This window comes from Myxine glutinosa, chromosome 10 (assembly GCF_964187855.1).
Source record: "Myxine glutinosa chromosome 10, kmMyxGlut1.1, whole genome shotgun sequence".
NCBI lineage: Eukaryota > Metazoa > Chordata > Myxini > Myxiniformes > Myxinidae > Myxine > Myxine glutinosa.
The window spans coordinates 6544494-6569113 of record NC_136270.1 but is presented as its reverse complement, the minus strand read 5'-3'; the positions used below and the strand labels follow the sequence as shown (position 1 = coordinate 6569113).

Below are 24620 nucleotides of genomic sequence, written 5' to 3'. Positions count from 1 at the left end.
CAAGACGGTTGGGTTCCGGTAGAAGAGAGTGAGGCAGGGTCGATCCAGGACCAAATTGAGGGACAAGAGGAGAGCGAAGCAGTGAGGGTAGCAGATTCGCAAAATAGCGTCGTCACGCACGAGGTTGCGGGCGCGCAAAATGGCGCCTCGCAGATGGCCACGGCGACCACGCCCGCGACCGTGGTAGCGCCGCTGGTGGATTCGAACCTTTTCCTCCTGCAAATGAGGGCCCTTATGGAACAAATGGGAGACCAAATTGGAGGTTTGAAAAACAGTATGGGGGTAATGGGAAACCAAATGGGGGTAATGGGAAGCCAAATGGGGGTAATGGGGAACCGGATGGATGCTCAGGGTGAGCGATTGGAGGGCCAAATGGGGTCCAATAGCGAGAAATTGAGGGAGGACATGGGGGCCCAGATCGGAGGGTTAGGGGGTAGAATAGAGGGATTAGACAATAGATTAGGGGAAATACAGGAGGGGTTAATGGGGGTAGAAAACAGAATGGCCGCTCAAGAGAATCAAATGGAAGGGATGCAAAAGGGGTTAGAGGGGTTAGAAAACAGGATGGAAGGCAAATTGAGGGACATGAGGAACCAAGCGGAAAGGGAAGTTAAACAAATGGGGCAGCAGATAGAGGGGGTCAGAATGGGGGTAGAAACTAAACTGGATGCTCACAGGGAGGAAATGGAGCAGATGAGGGTGGCATCTGGGCAGGAGATGCAAGTGATGGGAGAGGAGATCAGAAGAGGTGTGAGTGAGGAGGTCGGAGGAGTGCGCGAGGAGGTGAGGCACTGTAAGGAGCACATGGAGAAGGAGGTGAGAAAGCGGACTGTAAAGTTACAAGGGGGCATAGAGGACCTGACGCAGGAGGTGGAACAGCTGACGGAGGGACAAAAAGAACTAACGGACCAGGTAAAGAAGAACACAGCGGTAATAGGAGGGTTAAAAGCGACACAAAATGACCTAAAAAATGACTTGGTAGTGACGAAGAGGGAATGTCAGATGGTACGTGAGGGACTGACAACGAGGTTGGACGAGGTGATAGAGGTAATGGAGACAAAGGACCGGCAGGTGAGGACGCACATGGAAACGGTCAAGGTAGCCTTGGAGGACGAGCTTGAGGAGACGTACCGGGGAATAAAAGAGGTGAAGCAGAAATTAGAAGAAGTGGAAGAAGGGGTGAGCGAAATTAAAAAGCGACGGAGAGAGGATAAGAAAGAGATAAAAGAGGAAATAAAAGAATTGGTCCAAAGTCTGTGTTTGGATCGTGATGATGTGCTCATTAACCGGATGAGGGATTCGCAGGTGATGGAGGAAAAGCGAAGAGGAAAAGGACCCGGTGTAAGTGGTGACCAATATGGTCGTGCGTATGATGCGCCAGGTGATTTAATGAGCTTGGGGGTCGAGATGGACCCGGGTGTTCGTGAGAGGCCATTGGTGAAGTGTGCGACAGGTCTGGTGTGCGAAAAAGGAGGTGTGCGAGAAAGTCCGACTCTGGGGTGTGTGAGGAAAAAGTGCGTGCCAAGGAGTGAGGGTGCTGGCGAGAGTGAGTCGGTCGTAGCGCGTGTGCGAGGGAGCACATGGAAGCGCGGTGTGGTAAGTGTTACAGAGGGTGTGACGGGAGAGTGTGCGCAAGAGTGTGCGCGAGAAAGGTGTGTGACGGACAGGTGCATGGGGAAAGAGTGCGCTGTCAAAGGCAAGGAAGAATGCACGCCGGTGGTGAGTGTTACAGAGGGTGTGACGGGAGAGTGTGCGCAAGAGTGTGCACGAGAGGGGTGTGTAACGGACGGGTGCATGAGGAAAGAGTGCGCTGTCAAGAGTAGGGGTGAGTGCGCTGTCAAGAATGGAAGTGAGAGTAGTGAGAGTGACAAGGAGCATGAGTTGGTTGTGACAGGTGAGAAAGGATGCACACCTGGAATGGTAGAGCGTGAGTGGGAATGCACGCTGGAATTGGTAGTGAGGCACGTGGTTGGGTGTGCGAGTGAGAGCACACCTGTGATTGTCACAGAGGAGGTGACCGAGGAGGGGGCGCGAAGAGGTGTGTTGGTGAGGTGTGCGAGCGACGAATGTGTGCCAAGGTGCTCGGTGGTCAGGTGTGTGACCAAGGCTGTGAGTGGAATGAGTGTACCGAGGTGTGTAAGGAAAGGTACGAGGAGCATGGAAACGGCTGGATGTGTGAGCAAGGAACGGGCTGCGGGGTGTAAGCATGCAGGTGAGGCATCGAAGGTAACCGGGTTAGAGGTTAGAGCGACTTTTAGCCGAATCGGGCCCTCGGTGCGTGCCGGGCTTCGCGTGCCGCGAGAACCAGCGGGGATCCGAGCCACGGCGGGTTTGAAAGGACCGCCGTGCGCGATCCACGCTGGGCCTCGCTTTGAACGGCCGCGTCTGTGCTCCACTAGGCGGAGCGGGCAGCCCGATAGGAAGGATCGTCATGGCGACCACTTTTTGTTGAGGCATACCGGCAGGTCGAGATCGGGCCATGGGATGGCTCCGTGCCGAGATGGTGCGTGGGGTCTCGGGCCGGGTAAGCCCCCGTCCCTGCCCCGAATGCGGGACGCGTCCAGCCGCTGGCACCAAACAACCCGCATTCATTGCTCGGCTTTACGAAGCCGGGCTTTGGACAGGAATTGGCGCACCGAGAGGCATTAGTGAGTAGACTGTGTGATGAGGTTAGTGTTTTGGACCCAAAATTAGAGAAAAACAAAATTGGATGATTGGCAAAGGATTGGCAGTAATGATTGGCAGATGATGGGTAGTGATTGGCAAATTTTTGATTTGTTGGAATTTGATGTGCCAAATTGGTAGTGAGCGATGGGCCCGGTGGGTAAGGGTGGCATCCCTGCCACCCTTCCCATGTGGGGCAAATGCGCAATAGATTATGGGGTGTATGGCAGTGAAAACTAGCTCGGGTGGGTTAGGTTATATTGATAGGGACTAGAGATGACATTAGGTAACGTTAAGGTTAGTTAGTGACAAGGATACCTGTAGTGGGGACGCAGGTAGTTTAGTGTGGATGATAATGACGAGGGAGCGCAATAGTTTAAAGGGACGACTGGGAAGCGCAAGTTTCAGAGGGGAGTAGTTAGATGAGATGATGCTGTGTGAGAACTGGACAGGTGTGTGGAGCAGTGTGTGAGTAGTGAGTGTTGTGGATCAGCGCGAATGCGCTTGGGGAGAGAAGGGTGCAGGTGGCACCAGGTGTGAGAGCACAGGTGTGCAAGTACAGGTGTGTGGAATACATGGAGTATTGGAATGAGTGGTGTGGAGAGAGTTGGAGTAAGTGGTACGGAGTGGTGTGCATGGTGCGAAGGTGTGAATGGGGGAAGAGTGGACCCCCATCACGGATACCCGGGGCGGGTAGTGTAAGTGTTAGGTAGAGGGTATAGGTAAATTGTGGTTGGATATTGGCATTTGTGGTGCGGTTGCAGAATGGTATTGTGGATGGGTGCATTAGTGTTGTGGAAATGGCTGGGCGTGTAGCCTGTTAGTGTGTGTAGTTGGTTGGGCACTCCACCACTGTGAGGATGTCGGCCAGGTGAGGCCGCAGGTGGGCTCTGGGAGCCGTTAGTGTCAGTGGGGCCCGAGGATCCGGAGGACGGACCCGGGTAGCCCAGTGCCAGAGAGGGCACCGAGTGGGGAGAGCGCCAGAGGGCCTTCCCCAGGTAGTTAGGTTAGGGTAGGGAGCAGGTAAGCTCGGAGGCAACTGCAGTGGTGGGGGTGTGCAGGTGGGTAGACCGGCTGGGAGAGCTACACGTCGCGGCCCAGAAATTGTGCGAGGGCACCGGGAGATGAATCGGGGGAGTGAGACCCCAAATTGAAAAGCACCACAGTTTGGTCAATGGGAATTGGTTTTTAGAACCCATAGTGTAAGAGGGCCAATGGTTTGGCAGAGAAAGACCCCGGGTAATGTAAAGTTGTTAAAGTCATTTAGGAAATAGTTAGGATTGATGAACCTGTCGCACCATACGCAGCCACTTACCTGTGGTGATGATGACTCCACACCTGTGTTTTCTTTGTTCTGTGTGCAGGAAAGGAGAATTGCTGTTGGATTTGTGAGACGCATCACGACGTGGATGAGACATTGGGGTGATTCCATCTCTCCCTCCTTAGGAGGGACTGATGATGAATTGGTGATGGCAAATTATGATGTTGAGTTGGAGATGGCAAATTTTGATGAGAGTTGAAAATGGCAAATTTGATTGGTTAGGAGGGAGAGAAGACGAATTTGGTTTATGGGAGGAACGGGGAAGACAGTAGGGACGTTTGTTGATTTGTAAAATAGATGTTTATGGGTAGTGTTGTGTTTTGTGGATACAGTAAGGGGTAAGGGAGGGGCCATGTAGGTTACCTGGTGGGGGGGGGGGGGGGGGCGTACGGTAGGAACGTTCTCACCTGGTTCCCATGTGCCCCTAGTGTGCATTACCTTGTATTGCATGCACTTTTGCGCCCTTACCACCTTACTCACTTGTCTACTTCTTTTGTCTCCCACCTCCGAGGATCTGGCTTTGGGGCAGAGAGAGAGGAGAGAGAGGTGCTGGCTCCGCAGTTGTGGGCCTGCACTTTCGCTGCTTGCTGCCGGGATCGATACACCATATGGACCGCAATTTTTGTGGCCGCCCACCATGGACCGCAGTTCTCTTGCGGCCAAGCACCACCCGTGGATGGACCTATGGGTCAACGTGGCACCTATGCCATACAGGTGAACCACTTATAGTTGGCCCCCTGACGGCCACAATTTAGAAATGGACGCGGTTGGCGCCTTTCTTTATTTTTAAAGAAGCCAGAAGGCCAAGTGCTTCAGGAAGGCAAGACCAGCGGCAGAACATCGGCCGGCTGCGACACCACCGGTGATTTATGAACACTTTATTGGTGCACCGGATGGTGCTGACTGTGTGATGGGGTGGTGCTTTTGGTGCTTGAACGGGGTGCTCTGCACATTATTAAAGGCCGTAAGGCCACAGAGCACTCGTGGGTTGGTGTATCGATGCTGGCATGCGTGCTCTCTCTATGCATAACAGCTGCATGTGTTCCTCCAAAAACAGGTCCTGGATCGTAGTGTAAATATCAGCGTAGTCTTGTGTAAATAATGCTCCCTACCGGCTGTATGTTTAGTTTGAGGATTCTTTCCGCGATTCGGTTATCCTGTGGGTGTGTTTCTGAGAGGAGAAGGGTGCAACGTCGCAGGGGGACATATTTACTCATTTGTGAACATCTGTAAAACTGTCGCACTCAGGGTAGAGTTAATAGTAGAGGGAACTACATCTGAGTGCCACACTAAAGTAGGTAAAAATTTATCGGGTCGGGACGCCCCGAGGGTAGAGAAGGGTGCAATGTTGCGGATATGGGATTTGGCCTCCATCCATATCCGCTTGTAAATATTCCCCTATTTCCCCAATACTCCCCAACTATCCCCAATCCCCCATTCCCTAGTCCCATTGTCTGTAAACAACACTCTGTAGCCCCGACCTTCCCCTTTTTCCCCCATTAAATGTCGTGCCCAGGTTCACCGCATCTCACGTAGACAACTATAGGACATCTTGCTAGTTATTCTTAGTCTATGTCAGTTAAGGACTCGTTTCCATTAATTCTGACTCTTCGTTGCACCAGAATGTGATTGTATGGCACCAGTAGTGAGTTTAGGACCTCCCCATACCTCCTCCCATCTTCCTCATGAAACTACAACAACAACAACAACTACAACAACAGCACGCGGGGAGTGTGCGTCCTCACTCCGGCTTGGTTAGCCGCCATTGCCCATGTGCTCTGACGGGGTTACCACGAAGGGGCTGACTGTCAGCCCCTCGTCAAGGGCGGAGCCCGGTAACCCCCCCGCACCCAATAAGAAGCGGCGGGCCGATTCCATCTGGGGCGGAGCTAACGAGCCGAGGGCGTGTCACTCCCCGCTGGATATACGCAGCCACTTACCGGACGTGACGTCAGATGCGCCCCCAGCTTGAAGAGAACCAGACGCCACCTCCAGCGCGACGATACCTCCCCGCATATCTGGACCGGACCGTGTGGATCCTGTCCCTGAGCCAAGGTGCACCTTGTGCTGTCCATCGACTACCTGCCCTTCCTTGCCATCAATCCCTGTGTGAGTCAGTCTTGTCCCGTTTATCTGTGGTCTGTCGGGAATTAAGATAAGTGTGTCTAACTCTAAGTGCCTACCTTCCTATGCTGTCCCTCTTGTCCTTGTAATCTAAACGTTCCGCATATCCCATATTATAACCTCCTCCGGAGGTCTTGAGAACTGTACCCCTGGTGTCGTGTCATTTAACCCAGCCGTTGTGTCCTTTCCTTAATTGATTTAGCATAGCGCGATTTGGCCAACGTTCGAGTGGAATCGGGTAAACTGTGCAGACGCGGTCATACCAAACCGCTCGGTAAACTAACATCCAAAACCGCGTCTGTAACAATATGATTCATGATCTTAAATTCGTGCAGAAATATATATACAGTATATATGATTTCGTGCAGAAATATATATTCGTGCAGAAATATATATATATGATTCATGATCTTAAATTCGTGCAGAAATATATATATATGATTCATGATCTTAAATTTGTAAAAGTTATGGATAGTGAGGGTTTAAGCTGGACAGAAATATATATACTCGTATATGATTCATGATCTTAAATTCGTGCAGAAATATATATACAGTATATATGATTTCGTGCAGAAATATATATTCGTGCAGAAATATATATATATATGATTTCGTGCAGAAATATATATTCGTGCAGAAATATAGATATATATATGATTCATGATCTTAAATTCGTGCAGAAATATATATACAGTACATATGATTTCGTGCAGAAATATATATTCGTGCAGAAATATATATATATATATGATTTTGTGCAGAAATATATATACTGTATACGATTTCGTGCAGAAATATATATTCGTGCAGAATTATATATATATGATTCATGATCTTAAATTCGTGCAGAAATATATATATATGATTCATGATCTTAAATTTGTAAAAGTTATGGATGGTGAGGGTTTAAGCTGGACAGAAATATATATACAGTATATGATTGATGATCTTAAATTCGTGCAGAAATATATATTGTTGCGGATCTCAGAAACGTCGGCCTTCTCCTTATCAAGAGGGGGTTAATCCCCTTGTCCTTTATCTGGCCGACGCGATCCTGGAAGTTATCACGTTCTTTCCGGTCGGTATTAAATAGGGTTGTTGGTCGAATTTTAGTCCTATTACCTAATTACTAACACCGACCGTGAAGCAAGGAAATAACTGCCGCCCGAATCACGGATATTGATGGAAATTGCCGAGCGGATAGCAATCCGCGATCCGAGTTGTTAACCAGCGACGAGACCCGATTATAGCGGTTCCTAATCGTGCCACGCTTACCCAATTGAGAAAAGACTAGGGCAATCGGATTAAGAGGAAACCAGAAAGAACACGGTGATTTATTCACAATTTGTACAAGAAGAGGAAAAGAAAGAATGTACAAGAAAGAAGAGTAAGGAAAAGTACACAGGGCAGTCTTAACCACAACACAACAACAACAACATGCATTTTGAGGCCATTTTCCCTGCTAGAGCCTTGCGGTCCCCATGACAATCTTCTCCATCTTGCCCTATTTTCTCCATCTCTCCTTGTTAACACCCTTGCCTGCATTTATTCTTCCACCATCTTTAGCCAAGTCTTTCTCGGTCTTCCCCGTCCTCTACTTCCTTCTACATTCATTTCCATCACTCTTCTCAACCAGTCACTTTCATCCTTCCTCAACACATGACCAAACCATCTCAACCTGTTCCTCTTCACAGCATCAATCACAGGCTCTATTCCCATCATTTTTCGCAATTCATCATTTGTCTTCCTCTCTCTCAACGATACTCCGCACATCCATCGAACCATTCGCATTTCCACCCTTTCCAACCTTCGTTGCTGCTCTACGTTCATTACCCATGTCTCGCTCCCATAAATCATAACACTTCTCACACATGCAGCATACACCTTTCCCTTCAGCTTCAACGACACTCCCCTCCTCATCAGCACGCCACTCAGTTCCCGAAACTTCTTCCACGCACATCTCACTCCAGCAACCGTTGCCGCGTCTGATCCACCTTCTCCATTCAGCATGTCTCCGAGGTAGCAAAATGTTTTCACACCTTCCAGCTTCACGCCGTCTCCAAGATCCAACTCAACATTTCCTCCATCTGCAGCTCCCTCTGTGCACACCTTACATTTGAATGTAGCTGCCACACTGGTAAATGACCCTCTCAGACCACTACATTTTTGATGAACCCACTCAGCACACATTGTACATTGAATGGAGTTCACTCCGAGAGCTATTGCTGCTATTGAAGATCTCGCGAGATCACGGCGAGGTCACGTCTTTTCGAAGCTGTTCCATGCGCTCACGCTTTCGAAGCTAAGAGATCCTTCTCAATTGTGTTTTTGTCGAGACTGTATCTATCTTTCGGTGTATGTACCTATAGCGTATCTTTTGGAAAATTTTCGGTGCTAATTTTTCGTACATGTATACACAATCGTCGGTTAATGCGTATCGAGTATTCTGAGGCCTAGTACTCGTAGGCTTGGCTACCGTACCGTCTCCGACCTTGTGGTTTTGTTTTTCTCTCAGCGATTCGTCGAATGCGCTGCATTTATTTTCGTTCTCTGTTTCGTCCCAGTCGTTCACCCCATACCTCCTTGTTTAATATCTCTACTCAAAAAAAAAAAAAACCCAAAAAAAATATTTCCTTCCCAGGTCTTATTCGTTTATTTGTTGTTCTTTTTTGTTCGTTCGTTCTTCGTTCGCGATCACGTGGTTAGAAATGTATAATCTCTCCCCTCAACAACTATTTTCTCTCATATATTATAACACCCTTTTCTTCTTTTCCTACAAAAGGATGCTTTCGTCTTGCTCACCAAATCTATTCATTCCAAAAAATATATATAATACCATCTCTTACAGTTCCTCCTTTCTACATTCCCTAAACTATCCAGAACTCCACCCCTCCTTCAGTGTCCTCAAACGTATTTTTGACTCGAAGGTCTCAAACTCATTTTGCAAAAAATGTTCGTTTCCCATGAATCGTACACTTTTCAAAATCCAATCTCACCCCTCCCCTCCAAATCCTCCCCATCAGCCATCCCTTTCAAATCTCCCCCCTTGCCCCTTCCCTCCCCTCCCTCCTAAACTCCCCCCACACCCCTCCCCTCTGAGACTCTCCCTCGCTCCTCCCCTCCTAGACTCCCCTCTCACCCCTCCTCCTCAAAGCATTCTCCCTGCTTCTTCCCCCTTCCAACTTTCACCTTCATCTCCCCCAACCTCCTGCCTCGCTCTTCCCCCTCCTCAAATAACACCTCACTGTGCCTCACCCAATCTCCATCAAACCTTTTGTCCACCCCATTCTTCACTTTCTCCAAGCTATTCTGAAATCTCTGAAATCTCTGACACACCTTCAACAGCTCTCCCTTCCTCTTCCTCCTCTTCCACATCTTACCCTACCCCTCCCCCCCCCCTGTTCTGGACCCGATGCTCCCCCTTCCTCTTCATTAACGGTATGGACCTCAAACATCCGGGGCCTTCGCTCAAACTTGACTGATCTCTCCATACAGGTTGCTTCTGACAAACCAGATGTGATCTGCTTAACAGAAACTTTCCTCCTTCATGATGTCTCTGATGCCTTGGTATCTCTCCCAGGTTACTCCCTCCTCCGGTATGATAGACCTGAGCCTCGTCCTGGAGGTGGGGTTGCTATCTTTATAAAAAACTCTCTTCCTCACTCGCCCTCCACTGCCCTCTCTCCACCTCACCCCCCAGGAATACCTTTGGCTACGGCTTCCCCTTCGCTCCCACCTTTTGTTCATATGTGTGTTGTACCGTCCACCAAACAGCGATGACTCCATCTACATCTCGCTGTCTGATAATATGGACCAACTTCTATCTACCCATCCCAACTCTCTCTTCCTCATATGTGGTGATTTCAATTGTCACCATGCCAGTTGGCTGGGTGCGGGTACCTCTCTCACCAGCCATGGCTCTTCAGCAAAGGACTTCTGCGACTCACTGGGACTGACACAATCTGTCAATTTCCCGACCCGGATCTCAGTCAACGGAGCATCTTCTCTTCTGGATTTGGTGATGACAAACTTCCCTGAAAATGTCTGCTGCTCTTCTTCTGCTCCAATCGGCTCATCTGATCATGTGCTTGTCAAAGTGGACATCTCTCTGACCATTCTCAGAGAGCCTCCTCAGAGTCGACGAGTCTGGCATTTCACTCAGGCCAACCGGCACGATCTTCAAGCAGCCATCAATCATCTGGACTGGTCTCCCATCTCTACCGCCTCTGACATCAACTCATCCTGGGAATTCTTTCAAAGTAAATTGCTCTCTCTCATGCACAGATTTATCCCATCTCGTCTTCAGTTGTCATACCCTTCCTCCCGTCCATGGTACACGGAATCTTGTGGTGAGGCTGTTGCCCTGAAACAACTTGCTTTCGTCTCCTGGAAAGCAAATCCAACGGAAGGAAATCTCATTTCCTTTCACAAAGCCCGAAACAAGTGTGTGTCCACCCTCAGGAGAGCCAGGAAACAATATCTCACCGTTCTCAAGACCGAACTCTCTTATCTGTCTCCCTCTTCCAAATCCTGGTGGCGTCTGGTCAAATCTGTTTCTGGTGTTTGTTCCCCCTCCATCCCCTCCCTCACCTCAAACGGCTTAACGGCTGACTCTGCACGTGAAAAAGCTGAATGCCTCAACTCTGTGTTTGCCTCTAAATCTTGTGTCCCAAACCCATCCCTCTCTGTACCCACCGTACCCAGTCGTACCCAGCTGCTCCTGGACTCTGTGTCCTTTCCTCCTGACAAGGTGGAAAAGTTTCTGTCAACCCTCGACTCTGATTCTGCAACTGGTCCTGACGGCATCAGCCCACGGGTCCTAAAATCATGTGCTTCCGCTCTTTCACTCCCTCTTTCTGTTCTCTTCACCCTCTCTTTTGCTCAAGGTCATCTGCCATCTGCTTGGAAATCAGCCAACATCACCGCTTTGCACAAAAAAGGTGCAAAAACAGATCCCAGCAACTACAGACCAATCAGCCTTCTCCCAATTATCAGTAAAGTCATGGAATCCATCATTGCTTCAGATATGAAATCTTTCCTCTTCTCCAATGGCTTGATCTCTGATCATCAATTTGGTTTCAGACCTGGTCACTCTACTCTGGACATGCTGCTTCTGCTTTCTCAACAATGGATGGAGGTCCTCAACGCCAAACAGGAAATTAGAGCCGTCTCCCTTGACATTTCACGTGCCTTCGATACGGTCTGGCACCCTGCTCTGCTCACCAAACTCTCCTCCTTTGGTATCCATGGAAATCTCCACGCATGGCTGGCGGACTTCCTCGCTGGTCGTAGTCAACGTGTGGCCCTGAATGGGTTTCTCTCATCTCCTCTACCTGTTCAGGCTGGAGTTCCCCAAGGTAGTGTTCTGGGCCCTGTGCTTTTTCTGGTCTTCATCAATGATCTCTCTGACTCTCTTGAAAATCCTCTCTATCTCTTTGCTGACGACTCTACTCTCTGTCGCTCCATTCCGCATCCCTCAGATCGGCAGTCTGCAGCCTCCTCACTCTCTGCAGACCTGGACAAAATCACAGACTGGGCAAACAAATGGAACATGTCTTTCAATCCTGATAAATCTCACACTCTTACGATGTCTCTCCGAAAAGACCGACTGGAAAACCCTCCCATCCACTTTCTGAATAATCCTCTCCAAGAAGTTCTGTCACTCAAGCTTTTGGGTCTCACTATTTGCCATGATCTTTCCTGGGAAAACCACATTTCAAATCTGGCCTCCAAAGCCAGTCACCGACTGGGCATCCTCCGTCGTGCGAAGTCCTTCCTTGGCACACCTGAGTTCCTCACCACATACAAGGCTTTCATCCGCAGCTCTATGGAATACTGCTCTCCCCTCTGGTCTGGTGCTCCTGCCTCACACCTAGCCCATCTTCACGCTGTTGAAACCAAAGCGTTCAGAATCATTGGAATCTCCCGCGATGAAGCTAACTCCAAGGGCCTTTCACTCACTCACCGCAGGCAGGTTGGTGGTCTTTCCGTCTTCTACCGACTCCGCTCTGTCCCCCAAATATTCCTACAGGTCGCACAAGATCTGCCTGCAACCCTCTTATGGTTAAACTGCCAAAATCAAGACTTTCTGCTCACCTTCACTCCTCTTTTCTCCCGCCTCTGGAACAAACTCCCTCACTCTCTTCAATCCCACTCCACCCTCCAGGTCTTTAAAACAGCTGTTCACCACCATCTCTTATCCTCCCCCATCCAAAACCTTGATCTTTTCTACCCCCGCTAATTTCGGTCCCCTTGTGTTTTATACTTCTCCCACCCTCCCTCCCCCCCCTTCCCACGCCTCCTGCCCCCAAGCCCTCTCCCTCCCACACTTCTCCCTGCTCTCAAATGTTGTGGTTGTGTGCTTCCCCTTCTCTCCCCATCTTGTCTTCCGCTCCCTCTTTTTGTATATTTTGTTTGTCTGGTTGATTTGTTTGTGAAATAAATGTTAGCTCTTTCACAAGCCTCGATTCAGTATACAAAAAAAAAAAAAAAAAAAAAAAAAAAAAAAACTCCGACACCCTTCCTGCACACAGCACATGGCCACTTCCCAGTTCTTTCCACCTCACCACATGCTTCACCACTTGCCATCACCTTCGTCTTTCCGATATTCCCCTTAAGACCTTTTGTCTCCATACATTCCTTCCACTTGTTCATCTTTTCCTTCAATCCATCCATACTTTCCGCAATCAACACCAGATTATCTGCATACAACAACTCCCACGGTAAACCCTCCTTTACGTTCTGAGCCAGCACCTCCATCACAGCTACAAATAGTAGTGGACTTAGTACCGACCACTGATGCACTCCCACCTTCACCTGAAACTCACCACTGTTCCTGTCCTTCGTCCTTACAGCTGTGCGCGTTCTTTTGTACATTGCCATCACTACTCTGATCAACCATTCCTCCACTCCTAACTTCCTCAATGCCCATGTCAATACTTCGCGTGGAACCCTATCGAATGCTTTCTCCAGATCAACAAACCCAATAAATAACTTCTTCCTCTTCTCCATGTACTTCTCCTGCAACTGCCTCACAATAAAGAGCGCGTCTGTCGTTCCTCTTCCTGGCGTAAATCCAAACTGCATTAACAGTTGTAAGAGCCAACATTAATCACAAAAAAACAAACTGACACATAAAACATATAATAAAGGGAGTGGGAGACAACATGGAGAGAGAGAGGGAAGCACACAAGCACAACAGTAGGAAACAGGGACAACGGGAGATCTGTGGGAGGGGGAGGGCTTGGGGGGAGGAGGCATGGGAAGGGGGAGGGAGAGGTATAAAACACATGGACACTGCTAGGACTTCCAGGAAAGAAGTTGGTATTTCAATAAAGTGAATCTGGGGTGTATTAACGGGGGTAGAAAAGATCAAGGTTTTGGATGGGGGAGGATAAGAGATGGTGGTGAACAGCTGTTTTAAAGACCTGGAGGGAGGAGTGGGATTGAAGGGAGTGGGGGAGTTTGTTCCAGAGGTGGGAGAAAAGTGGAATGAAAGAGTGAAGGTGAGCAGAGAGCCTTGATTTTGGCAGTTTAACCATAAGAGGGTTGCAGGCAGATATTGTGCGACCTGTAGGAATATTTGGGGGACAGAGCACAGACAGAGCTGGAGGAGCAAGGCCGGGGAAGAGTCGGTCGAAGACAGAAAGACCACCAACCTGCCTGCGGTGAGTAAGTGGAAGGCCCTCGGAGATAGCGTCATCGCGGGAGAGTCCAATGATTCTGAACGCTTTGGTTTCAACAGCGTGAAGACGAGCTAGGTGTGAGGCAGGAGCACCGGCCCAGAGGGGGGAACAGTAATCCATTGAGCTGCGGATGAAAGCCTTGTATGTGGTGAGGAGCTCAGGTGTGCCAAGGAACGACTTTGGAAGGAAGGACTGAGTTGTCATTTCAATGCATTTTATCAATTAAAAGGACAAGGTACAGTTTCAATTGGAATGCTTGGGATGACTCGCCTACCTGGAGAAGTTTTATACTTCCACACAAGTTTTGTATCGATCGGATAAGCGGTTTCAGAGAAGTGATTTTTAAAGTTTTATTTTAAAATCCAATATGGCCACCAAACCACGTGACCGATGACATATCGTTTCGCAAACTTTTATCCCCATGGCTAGTCGATCATATTTATAAAATTTCACGTTGATCCGTTCAGCGGTTCTGGAGACGAAGATGTTTAAAGTTTATGATCTCATAGGCAATGGCAGCCAAGAAATGTGTAAGAATAATAATCCTTACAAGATTACATTAATCCTTACAGGAGGGAACCTCACCGGAAGCCCAATAAAAATAAGACTGCAAGTACTCAGAGGTCTTCTTCTTCTTCTCCTTTCGAATCCAGCACGAGACTAGGCTTTGTTACCTACGCCACCAAAGGTGGATGGAGGTTATGTTTTCACCCCTGTCTGTCCGTTTATCTGTGAACAGAATATCTCAAAAAGTTGTGGACGGATTTGGACAAAATTTGGTAGAGATGTAGCGTATGCGACAAGGACTAAATGATTAGATTTTGGTGAAGATCTGGATTCGGATCCGGATACTAGAATTTTGAAAGTGATTCTTCACCATTGCATTGGGAGATCGGGCCAAAAACGATACATAGCAGGATATCTCAAAAAGTTGTGGACGGATTTGGACGAAACTTGGTGGAGATGTTGTGTTGATATTCACATATAATATGATATTTTAAAAAGTTGTTTACAAGTTATGTCTAAACTAGGTGGATGAGTTGGTCAGGTGACAAGAACAAGTTGATTAGATTTTGGTTCAGATCCAAATCCAGATCCGATCCATTTAGCCTAGTCAAAAAATCTGAAAATGTGCCTTTATAGAATGATTGAGGCATTTTTGAGTAAAAGCAAACAAACCACTTTTTCTGGGGTAGTTTTTCATGCTGAATATGAATCTGTTGTTTGCCAAGCCCAAAAATGCGTAATTAGGTCACTAATCAAGGTCAAAGGTCAATGAGTGCAAAATTCAATTTTTTTGAAAAAATGCTTTATTTTACATCCCCTATCTGTACATTTCAATTATTTTACAATATTTTGTCTAGTAAGGTTGCTAAAGCTTTTCAAAATCTTATTTTTAAAGGAAAACGTGAGGACACATCTATGCTCATTTGCCTTTATCTCTGTAAGGGGCGACAATTAGTTTTTGCGTAATTTGCTTGCAGTTTAACCTCTAAATGCACAATGGGGCAGAGTTTTTATGCTCCTATTGATGGTCTAGAGATAGATTTTATAAAGACAGAATCTAAATGTCACCGGTAAACAACATAGGTCAAAGGTCAATGAGTGCGAAAGTCTTGCAATGACGTAACAGTTACTTGCACTTGAAACCATCCCTTTCACTCAACAGTGAAAGTGGCTTCATCTTTCTGACCCCAATGCATTTGCCATGTTTGTCAAATCATTTCCATTCAGACAGAGCAGGGTGTTCTTCAATAGACCCTTAATGATGAAGAATGAATCTAATAGCCTAGCATAAGCCATCTAGTTCGTACCCTAGGCATCAGGCATTAAACATTTCAGGAGTACAGGTAAGGGTCTTTTTAAGATTGTTAAAAAATGAAATATAAAATCAAATGAAAGTAAAGGAATGCATTCTTCTTTGGTGAGATACATGTACATACAAATGTGTAATGTATGCTTGACATCTCACATCATAGGCAGGCCTACATACATGTACATTTACCTAACAGTAGCAAAAAGACAGGCAGGGCATGGGCATTGACGATGAGTGCCTAATGCATCTACCACTAATGAATTAGTGATATCGGTTAGATGTTTTGTCTTGAAGAAGCTTTACTTTGTGTCTTTGAGAATAAGATTAAAACCCGGGCCAACACTGCCTGCGCTTATTCGATCATTTAAGGGCTGTTGCAGTATATCATACAACGTTGTAGTTTTCATGGTCAGAACATGCGTGCCTGGTGCTTAGTTTGGTTTCTGTTTCTCCCCTCAGGCCAACCATGGAACCTATTGCCAGCCTCAAGCGACAGCGTGAGGATGTGTCGTTTGAACTTTGTATAATTTGTCAGGGAACTAGCCAGGTCAAAGATACGATTTTCAACCAGACAAACCAGGGTATTGCTGCCATCAGAGAGGCGACCGAGCTCCGATGCAAACTTAGACACTATGAATTTCGATCAGCCGTGGACAGGCTTTCGACTCTCTTTGCAGAGCCTCCAGAAAGTCTCCCCAAACTTAAATGGCATAAGCTATGTTACTCTGCATACACACACAAGGGGAAAATAAATGCTAAGCTAGCCAAGGAACAATCGAAAAACGAAAAAGATCCTGAAAGAAAGAGTGTTTCGGCTGAAGCATGTCCGTTTTTACGCAGTAGTACTACTAAGATGAACTGGACATTGTGTATGTTCTGCCAGAACTTTGACAAGAAGCAGAAGACAAGTCGTGTCACAACCTTCAAAATGAGTAATGAAATTACGGAAAAAGCTAAATTTGTACATAACATCTTAGTCCGTACTGCAAATGAGAATGATTTAATCTCAGCTGAGGCATGTTACCATGTTAACTGTCTTAGTAAATTCTTTAGGGATGTCAAAAGGGCGGAAACTGAAAGCAAATCAGCAGACATGGCGATATCATGGTTGTGTCAAGAGCTGCGTCACTCTGCTGAGAAAGGGCACGTATTTGAACTATCTGCAGTGTTCGAGAGGTACAAAGAGTTAGCCAGTGAGTGCGACGGCACAATTCCTACATCGTATCTTAGTAGACTGGGGACTTTTAAAGAAACTTTGTCGAATTGCATTGGGGACATTTATGAATTTCTTGTGCTAAGAAATTTGGCGCCTTCAGAGAAACAAACTTTGCTTCTTCCACGACATTTCAGTCACATACCTCTTTCAGAAATGGTGTGCGGTCAGAACAGTGCAGACTATATTCCCATATTTAGACAACAGGATGATCATTTTCTGTCTTTAGTGCACGTTGCTCTGCAACTCCGCAGTGATATCATGTCACATCCTGCATTCGAAGGTTGCGATGTAAGCGAAAAAGCAGAGTTGGCAAGTGTACCACCATCTGTACTCATGTTTGTGAATATCTTGCTTGGAGGCCAAAGTAGTGTCGATGCTGAGTTTGACGAAAGTGAGATGTCTGAAACTGGTTGGGTGAAGAAGACAAGGGTCCTTAGCATTGGACAAGACATGGTCTATGGTGTATGTGGAGACAAGAAGGCACCGCCTAAACACGTTGGAATGGGTATGACGCTGCACCAGTCAACTCGATCAAAGAAATTAGTTGAGCTATTCCATAATGCTGGGCACATAATCAGCTATAACCGGGTTCTTAGGTATGACACTGCCATGGCTGAAAACACTCTGAAAGCGCTTGATCAAGAAACTGGGGCAGTTGTTACCAGCAACCTGGTTTCGGGACGATTTGTGCATTTTTCTGGCGACAATATTGACATCAATGACTCTACCCTAGATGGCAAAAATACATTTCACGCTACTCAGTTAGCTGCCTGGCAGAGGGGGCCATCTGCTGAAAGCGGTCTTGGAGACATCAAACCATCCAATACGTCAACGTTGGATATACCAACAGCAGTTGAAAAGATCCAACAACAGCAGTTTCCGACACCATCAAAGAAGGTCACAGAAGATGCTGAAAAGTTCATTTGCCATATCTACAAGGAACCATCTGAGAACTGTAATCAAGCCCGCATTAAACTGTTCAACAAATGCCATGCAACGGAGACCCTACCTCCATCTAGTGATGCAGCAAAGTTCCACATAGAGCGTGCAAACTACCAAAGTTTCATTTGGAGAGAGGCCAGTAATCCAATGACAGATCTGCCACCGCCGACTGATTGTGGATGGAAACTCGTTGATGACAAGTTGTCACCGGTTCTTACAACTTTACCGTCAATTCCAAAGGGATGCCGAGAACTTACTCAGTGTGGTTGCAAGAAAGGTTGCAGTTCTGATAGTTGCTCTTGTCGGAAGTGGGGGAAACAGTTCTGCACTGAGGCCTGCAAGTGCAATGCCAGTGAAACACCATGTCGAAACAGGCCAAAGTAGGGGGGGGGGGGGTCAGAGCTTACACAGTTAAGCTAATTGGCATTCCCCTGGATGGCTCCTCCTTCCAGCCAATCAGTCTGACAGACTGCAATTGATTCAGGATTAATTAAGAATACATGTGATAATGATCAACTGCCTGCACTCCAAACATGTTTGCCATGAAGTGCATTTTGCGCCTTGTGCCATGTAAGTGCACTTTGCGCCTTGTGACCGTTAGCCTTAATTAAGTGGCTAATTAGTCAAATATTGACATTTAGTGTAGAAAACAATCTTGCTATTATATAGGACTCAGGTAAACCACTTCACTGATGGTATTTAAGGCAACAATTCAAGTGAATTAAAACAGTATGTCAAAAAACGAAAAGTTGCTTCATTACGGATATATTCACAAAAATCTGATTTTTTCCCTTCACAATTCCCTTTACTTTCATAATTGTGAAAAGCTGTAGTAACCTTACCAGACAAAATACTGTAAAATAATTGAAATGTACAGATAGGTGATGTAAAATAAAACATTTTTTCAAAAATTTTGAATTTTGCACTCATTGACCTTTGACCTTGATTAGTGACCTAATTACGCATTTTTGGGCTTGGCAAACAACAGATTCGTATTCAGCACGAAAAACTACCCCAGAAAAAGTGGCTTGCTTGCTTTTACTCAAAAATGCCTCATGAATTCACGTTTCCCAGAAATTTGACTAGACTAATTAGTGGGATACAAAACGTAAGCTGTTCACCAGGCGGAGGTATGCTCTCTATTGAGTGCCGTTCTAGTTTTCACGTGTTTTACTTTGTGTGTTTTACGTGTTTGTTTGTGTTTCACACTGGATGAAAAATGTAAAGGTAGAGCATGCAGATTGTGATACATGACAGGTTCAACGATACGTCCGGCCTGAACGGCATAGGAATCAAAATGGCGGTGTGTGGAGTCAACCGTCGTACCGCCGTAATGACATCACATCACCCCTGTCATGTGACCAGATCCTCAGCTCCGATTGGTGTACGTTTGAGGGGACATACATACATACGGACAGACAGACATTGTTCTAGACGGCTTTGCCCTATGGGCTACGCCATAAAAAAAGAACGACCGCACTATGGACACAACCTGCGACAGAATCCGGTAACAGGCCGATTGGGAAACACACATTTAATGCCTTATTTTAAAAATTAGCCCAACACCTCTTATCCATGTCACCCTCCCCACGGTTATATTTATATGACGAGCTGATTTCGTCACAGAGTAACGGATTGCTTAACCCCAGTATGGCCGTTCAAAAATTACATTCAAACTTATTTTTAGTAATTTGCGTAATGTACCATTTGATTACCGTGCATTCTGACGACATTTTTCGGGGTCCATCATCGTGACTAACACTTGACATAAACAAAGTCAATGGAAATCTGACGCAACAAATCCGAGGCCTACAGGCCTAATGTGTTAGGCCCACCAGAAAACAAAGATACAGCCATGCCATTTTGTCTCAGGTGTGTGTAGTCAAGCGACAGGTGTGGGTGTGTTGCGGCCACTGTCCGACCAATGGATGCACATTTCAAAAATAGATCCCCAACAAGAACCCCAACAACAAGAACCCAACAACAACAAGAACCCCAACAACAACAAGAACCCCAACAACAACAACAAGAACCCCAACAACAACAAGAACCCCAAAAACAACAAGAACCCCAACAACAACAAGAACCCCAACAACAACAAGAACCCCAACAACAACAAGAACCCCAACAACAAGACCCCCAAAAACAACAAGACCCCCAACAACAAGAACCCGAACAACAACAAGACCCCCAACAACAAGACCCCAACAACAACAAGACCCCAAACAACAAGAACCCCAACAACAACAAAAACCCAAACAAGACCCCCAACAACAAGAACCCAACAATAACAAGGATCACAACAACAACAACAACAACAACTACAGTCACAACGCAAAGCTCTTGAAAACCTGCGACATAATATTGCTTGGGGTTTCACACGTGTTGTATATGTCAGAACGGGGTCAGAAGCGAAACTGTTTAACACTTTGTGTCCTTCATCGGAGCAAAGGAATGAACGACGAAGGGTGAACGGCCGAAACGTGAGCTTCCAGTTTCCCACAGAGGTGAGCAATGAGCATCCCTCGTCCTGACGATTCCATTCGCTACTCTCTCTTTACCTGTGTGCGGACGCAGATCAACACCAGCATTGACCAACAAGACTAGTTCTTCATTCTTCATCAAATGAAGTAGATGGAAGTCGGTGAATGGAAGCTTGCAGAGGATTAGACATTTGTTCCTTAGTTTTGCCTGCAAATTGAATGCTGCAGTCTCCATACTGTTGTGGTTTTGACTTCTGAGGGGTAAAACAATCAGTCTTTAGTGTAACAGTAGTTATTTCATAGAATATGCACAGCCTGCAGTGCAGAGAAGCGTGGTGGTGTGAACCGCACACGCGACACCTGCAGAACATGACGGCCGGAAATAACTCCGTACACCCAGAGCCACAGCACCCCGGGAAGTAGCATCTGTGACTGGCTGACTGCTGTGTTATGTATTCGGTGGTAGCGATTCGGTGGCAGTGATTCGATGGTAGTGATTCGGTGGCAGTGATTCGATGGCAGTGATTCGATGGCAGTGATTCGATGGTAGTGATTCGGTGGTAGCGATTCGGTGGCAGTGATTCGATGGTAGTGATTCGGTGGTCGTGATTCGGTGGTAGTGATTCGGTGGTAGCGATTCGATGGTAGCGATTCGGTGGTAGTGATTCGGTGGTAGCGATTCGGTGGCAGTGATTCGATGGTAGTGATTCGGTGGAGGTGATTCGGTGGTAGTGATTCGGTGGTAGTGATTCGGTGGTAGCGATTCGGTGGCAGTGATTCGATGGTAGTGATTCGGTGGTAGTGATTCGGTGGTAGTGATTCGATGGTAGTGATTCGGTGGTAGTGATTCGGTGGTAGTGATTCGGTGGTAGTGATTCGGTGGTAGTGATTCGGTGGTAGCGATTCGATGGAAGCGATTCGATGGCAGTGATTCGGTGGTAGCGATTCGGTGGCAGCGATTCGATGGCAGTGATTCGGTGGTAGTGATTCGGTGGTAGTGATTCGGTGGTAGTGATTCGGTGGTAGTGATTCGGTGGTAGCGATTCGATGGAAGAGATTCGATGGTAGTGATTCGATGGTAGCGATTCGATGGTAGTGATTCAATGGTAGCGATTCGGTGGCAGTGATTCGATGGTAGTGATTCTGTGGTAGAAATTCGATGGTAGCTATTCGATGGTAGCTATTCGATGGTAGTGATTCGATGGTAGTGATTCGATGGTAGAGATTCGATGGTAGTGATTCGATGGTAGTGATTCAATGGTAGCGATTCGATGGTACCGATTCGATGGTAGTGATTCGATGGTAGTGATTCTGTGGTAGCGATTCGATGGTAGTGATTCAATGGTAGCGATTCGATGGTACCGATTCGATGGCAGTGATTCGATGGTAGTGATTCTGTGGTAGCGATTCGATGGTACCGATTCGATGGTAGTGATTCGATGGTAGTGATTCTGTGGTAGCGATTCGATGGTAGTGATTCAATGGTAGCGATTCGGTGGCAGTGATTCGATGGTAGTGATTCGGTGGTAGCGATTCGATGGTAGAGATTCAATGGTAGCGATTCGATGGTAGTGATTCGATGGTAGTGATTCGGTGGTAGCTATTCGATGGCAGTGATTCGATGGTAGCTATTCGATGGCAGTGATTCGATGGTACCGATTCGATGGTAGTGATTCAATGGTAGCGATTCGATGGCAGTGATTCGATGGTAGTGATTCGGTGGTAGCGATTCGATGGCAGTGATTCGATGGTAGTGATTCAATGGTAGCGATTCGATGGTAGTAATTCGGTGGTAGCGATTCGATGGTAGCTATTCGATGGCAGTGATTCGATGGTAGTGATTCGGTGGTAGCGATTCGATGGCAGTGATTCGATGGTAGTGATTCGATGGTAGAGATTCGATGGTAGTGATTCAATGGTAGCGATTCGGTGGCAGTGATTCGATGGTAGTGATTCGGTGGTAGCGATTCGATGGTAGTGATTCAATGGTAGCGATTCGGTGGCAGTGATTCGATGGTAGTGATTCGATGGTAGAGATTCGATGGTAGTGATTCAATGGTAGCGATTCGGTGGCAGTGATTCGATGGTAGTGATTCGGTGGTAGCGATTCGATGGTAGTGATTCGATGGTAGTGATTCGATGGTAGTGATTCAATGGTAGTGATTCAATGGTAGCGATTCGGTGGCAGTGATTCGATGGTAGTGATTCGATGGTAGAGATTCAATGGTAGTGATTCAATGGTAGCGATTCGGTGGCAGTGATTCGATGGTAGTGATTCGATGGTAGTGATTCAATGGTAGTGATTCAATGGTAGCGATTCGGTGGCAGTGATTCGATGGTAGTGATTCGGTGGTAGCGATTCGATGGTAGTGATTCGATGGTAGTGATTCAATGGTAGTGATTCAATGGTAGCGATTCGGTGGCAGTGATTCGATGGTAGTGATTCGATGGTAGAGATTCGATGGTAGTGATTCAATGGTAGCGATTCGGTGGCAGTGATTCGATGGTAGTGATTCGGTGGTAGCGATTCGATGGTAGTGATTCGATGGTAGTGATTCGATGGTAGTGATTCAATGGTAGTGATTCGATGGTAGTGATTCAATGGTAGCGATTCGGTGACAGTGATTCGATGGTAGCGATTCGGTGGTAGCGATTCGATGGTAGTGATTCGATGGTACTGATTCGATGGTAGTGATTCAATGGTAGCGATTCGGTGGCAGCGATTCGATGGTAGTGATTCGATGGTAGCTATTCGGTGGTAGTGATTCGTTGGTAGCGATTCGGTGGTAGTGATTCGGGGGGAGTGATTTGGTGGTAGTTATTCTGTGGTAGCTATTCAGTGGTAGCGATTCGGTGGTAGTGATTCGGGGGTAGTGATTTGGTGGTAGTTATTCGGTGGTAGCGATTCGGTGGTAGTTATTCGGTGGTAGCGATTCGGTGGTAGCGATTTGGTGGTAGCGATTCGGTGGTAGTTATTCGGTGGTAGCGATTGGGTGGTTGCGATTCGGTGGTAGTTATTCTGTGGAAGCGATTCGGTGGTGGCCATGATAGCTGACTGAGTGTTGTCATTAAGTTGCCGCGACAAGCAAACGTCAATAAGCAGGCCGTGCTACCCGTACATAAAGTGCACGTTTCCACTAAGTTGTATTGTAGCAATGAAGTGCGAAACGGCTTCTTACCGACACGGGATTCACCAGAATGTAAAAGCAAACTAAACAGGAAACTTACCGACAATATTGATGTGCAGCATGTACAGTCCACAACGAATTCGCAAGTTCCTTTTAGTAGTTTCAAGTTTGCATCGCAAGCAGACAGTAGGCGACTAGGCGGCGATACGAATGGGAGGGCGTGGCAATGAACTAGGTAGGCGGAGCCAAAACATTGCCAGGATTAGAGAGGCGGTGAAGGGTCAGAGACTCAGGCTTCACGCACAGTTTCCTTCCTTGATGGACGCGAACAGCTATCAATGCACAAGAAGTTTACATCAAAGCGCCTACATTCTGCCTAATTATTTTTAAGTACGCACAAAGTGGGGGGATAATTTGAGGAAGCTAACTACAATAAAATAAAGCAAAGGGAGGCTGGTGTCATTGAGATATAAATGGCGGATGGCACTGAGAGAGGAAATCAATTAACAGGAAAGGGCAGGTTGAGAGCATATGGGGCTAATTTTTGTCCTTGTGTACGTAATAAATAGATGGCACCTTACTACTACTAGTACCACTACTATAACTACAAGTAGAAATAGTATTACTACTACTTCAACTACCAGTAGTAGTACGACTACTCGTAATACTACTACAACTACTAGTAGTACTACCACTGCTACAATACCACTACAACTACTACTAGTCCACTACCACCACTACTACAATTACCATTACTACTATTACCACCACTACTACAACTACCACCACTACTAGTCTACTACAATTACCACTACTCCTACTACTGCTACTACTAATACTATTACCACTACAGTATGTACTACTAATCCCCATGCCCCCAGCTAAGGGGCACAACGACCCCTTTGGGGGGTTGACCCATTTGCACTTTGTTCCCTTAAGAGAGGTGGAGGTGGAACGCGAGGTTCGGGTAGGATTCTTTGCCCATGGTGCCGGCGATAGCTCGCCTCCTCTTCGCGAAAGATACCGTGGGGTCTTTAACGTTCACCAACTAATCCAGTGGATAAAACGTTCACCAAGTTTAACCTGCACCAACTACCCGCCGGTTGGGTGGAGTTTGACCTATGACGTCACAATTAACATCGAAACATTCTGCATGTGTGTCACTCCTACCCTGAAAGTTTTGTCTCAATTGGAATTGTGGTTGCTGAGAAAAACGAGGTTTAGCCCGTAAGGACGGAAAC

At 46.8% G+C, this 24620-nt stretch overlaps 1 protein-coding gene across 1 annotated transcript in view; it reads right to left on the bottom strand.

The window, feature by feature from the left end:
* The window catches only part of LOC137434268 (phosphoinositide 3-kinase regulatory subunit 5), a 90567-nt gene extending 70062 nt beyond the window's left edge, over positions 1-20505 (bottom strand). The window contains exon 1 of the mRNA XM_068127109.2: positions 20330-20505. Coding sequence (XP_067983210.2) covers positions 20330-20359 — 30 coding nt within the window. The 5' untranslated portion in view covers positions 20360-20505. The remainder of the gene's footprint in view (positions 1-20329) is intronic.
* Positions 20506-24620: the final 4115 nt, after the last annotated feature.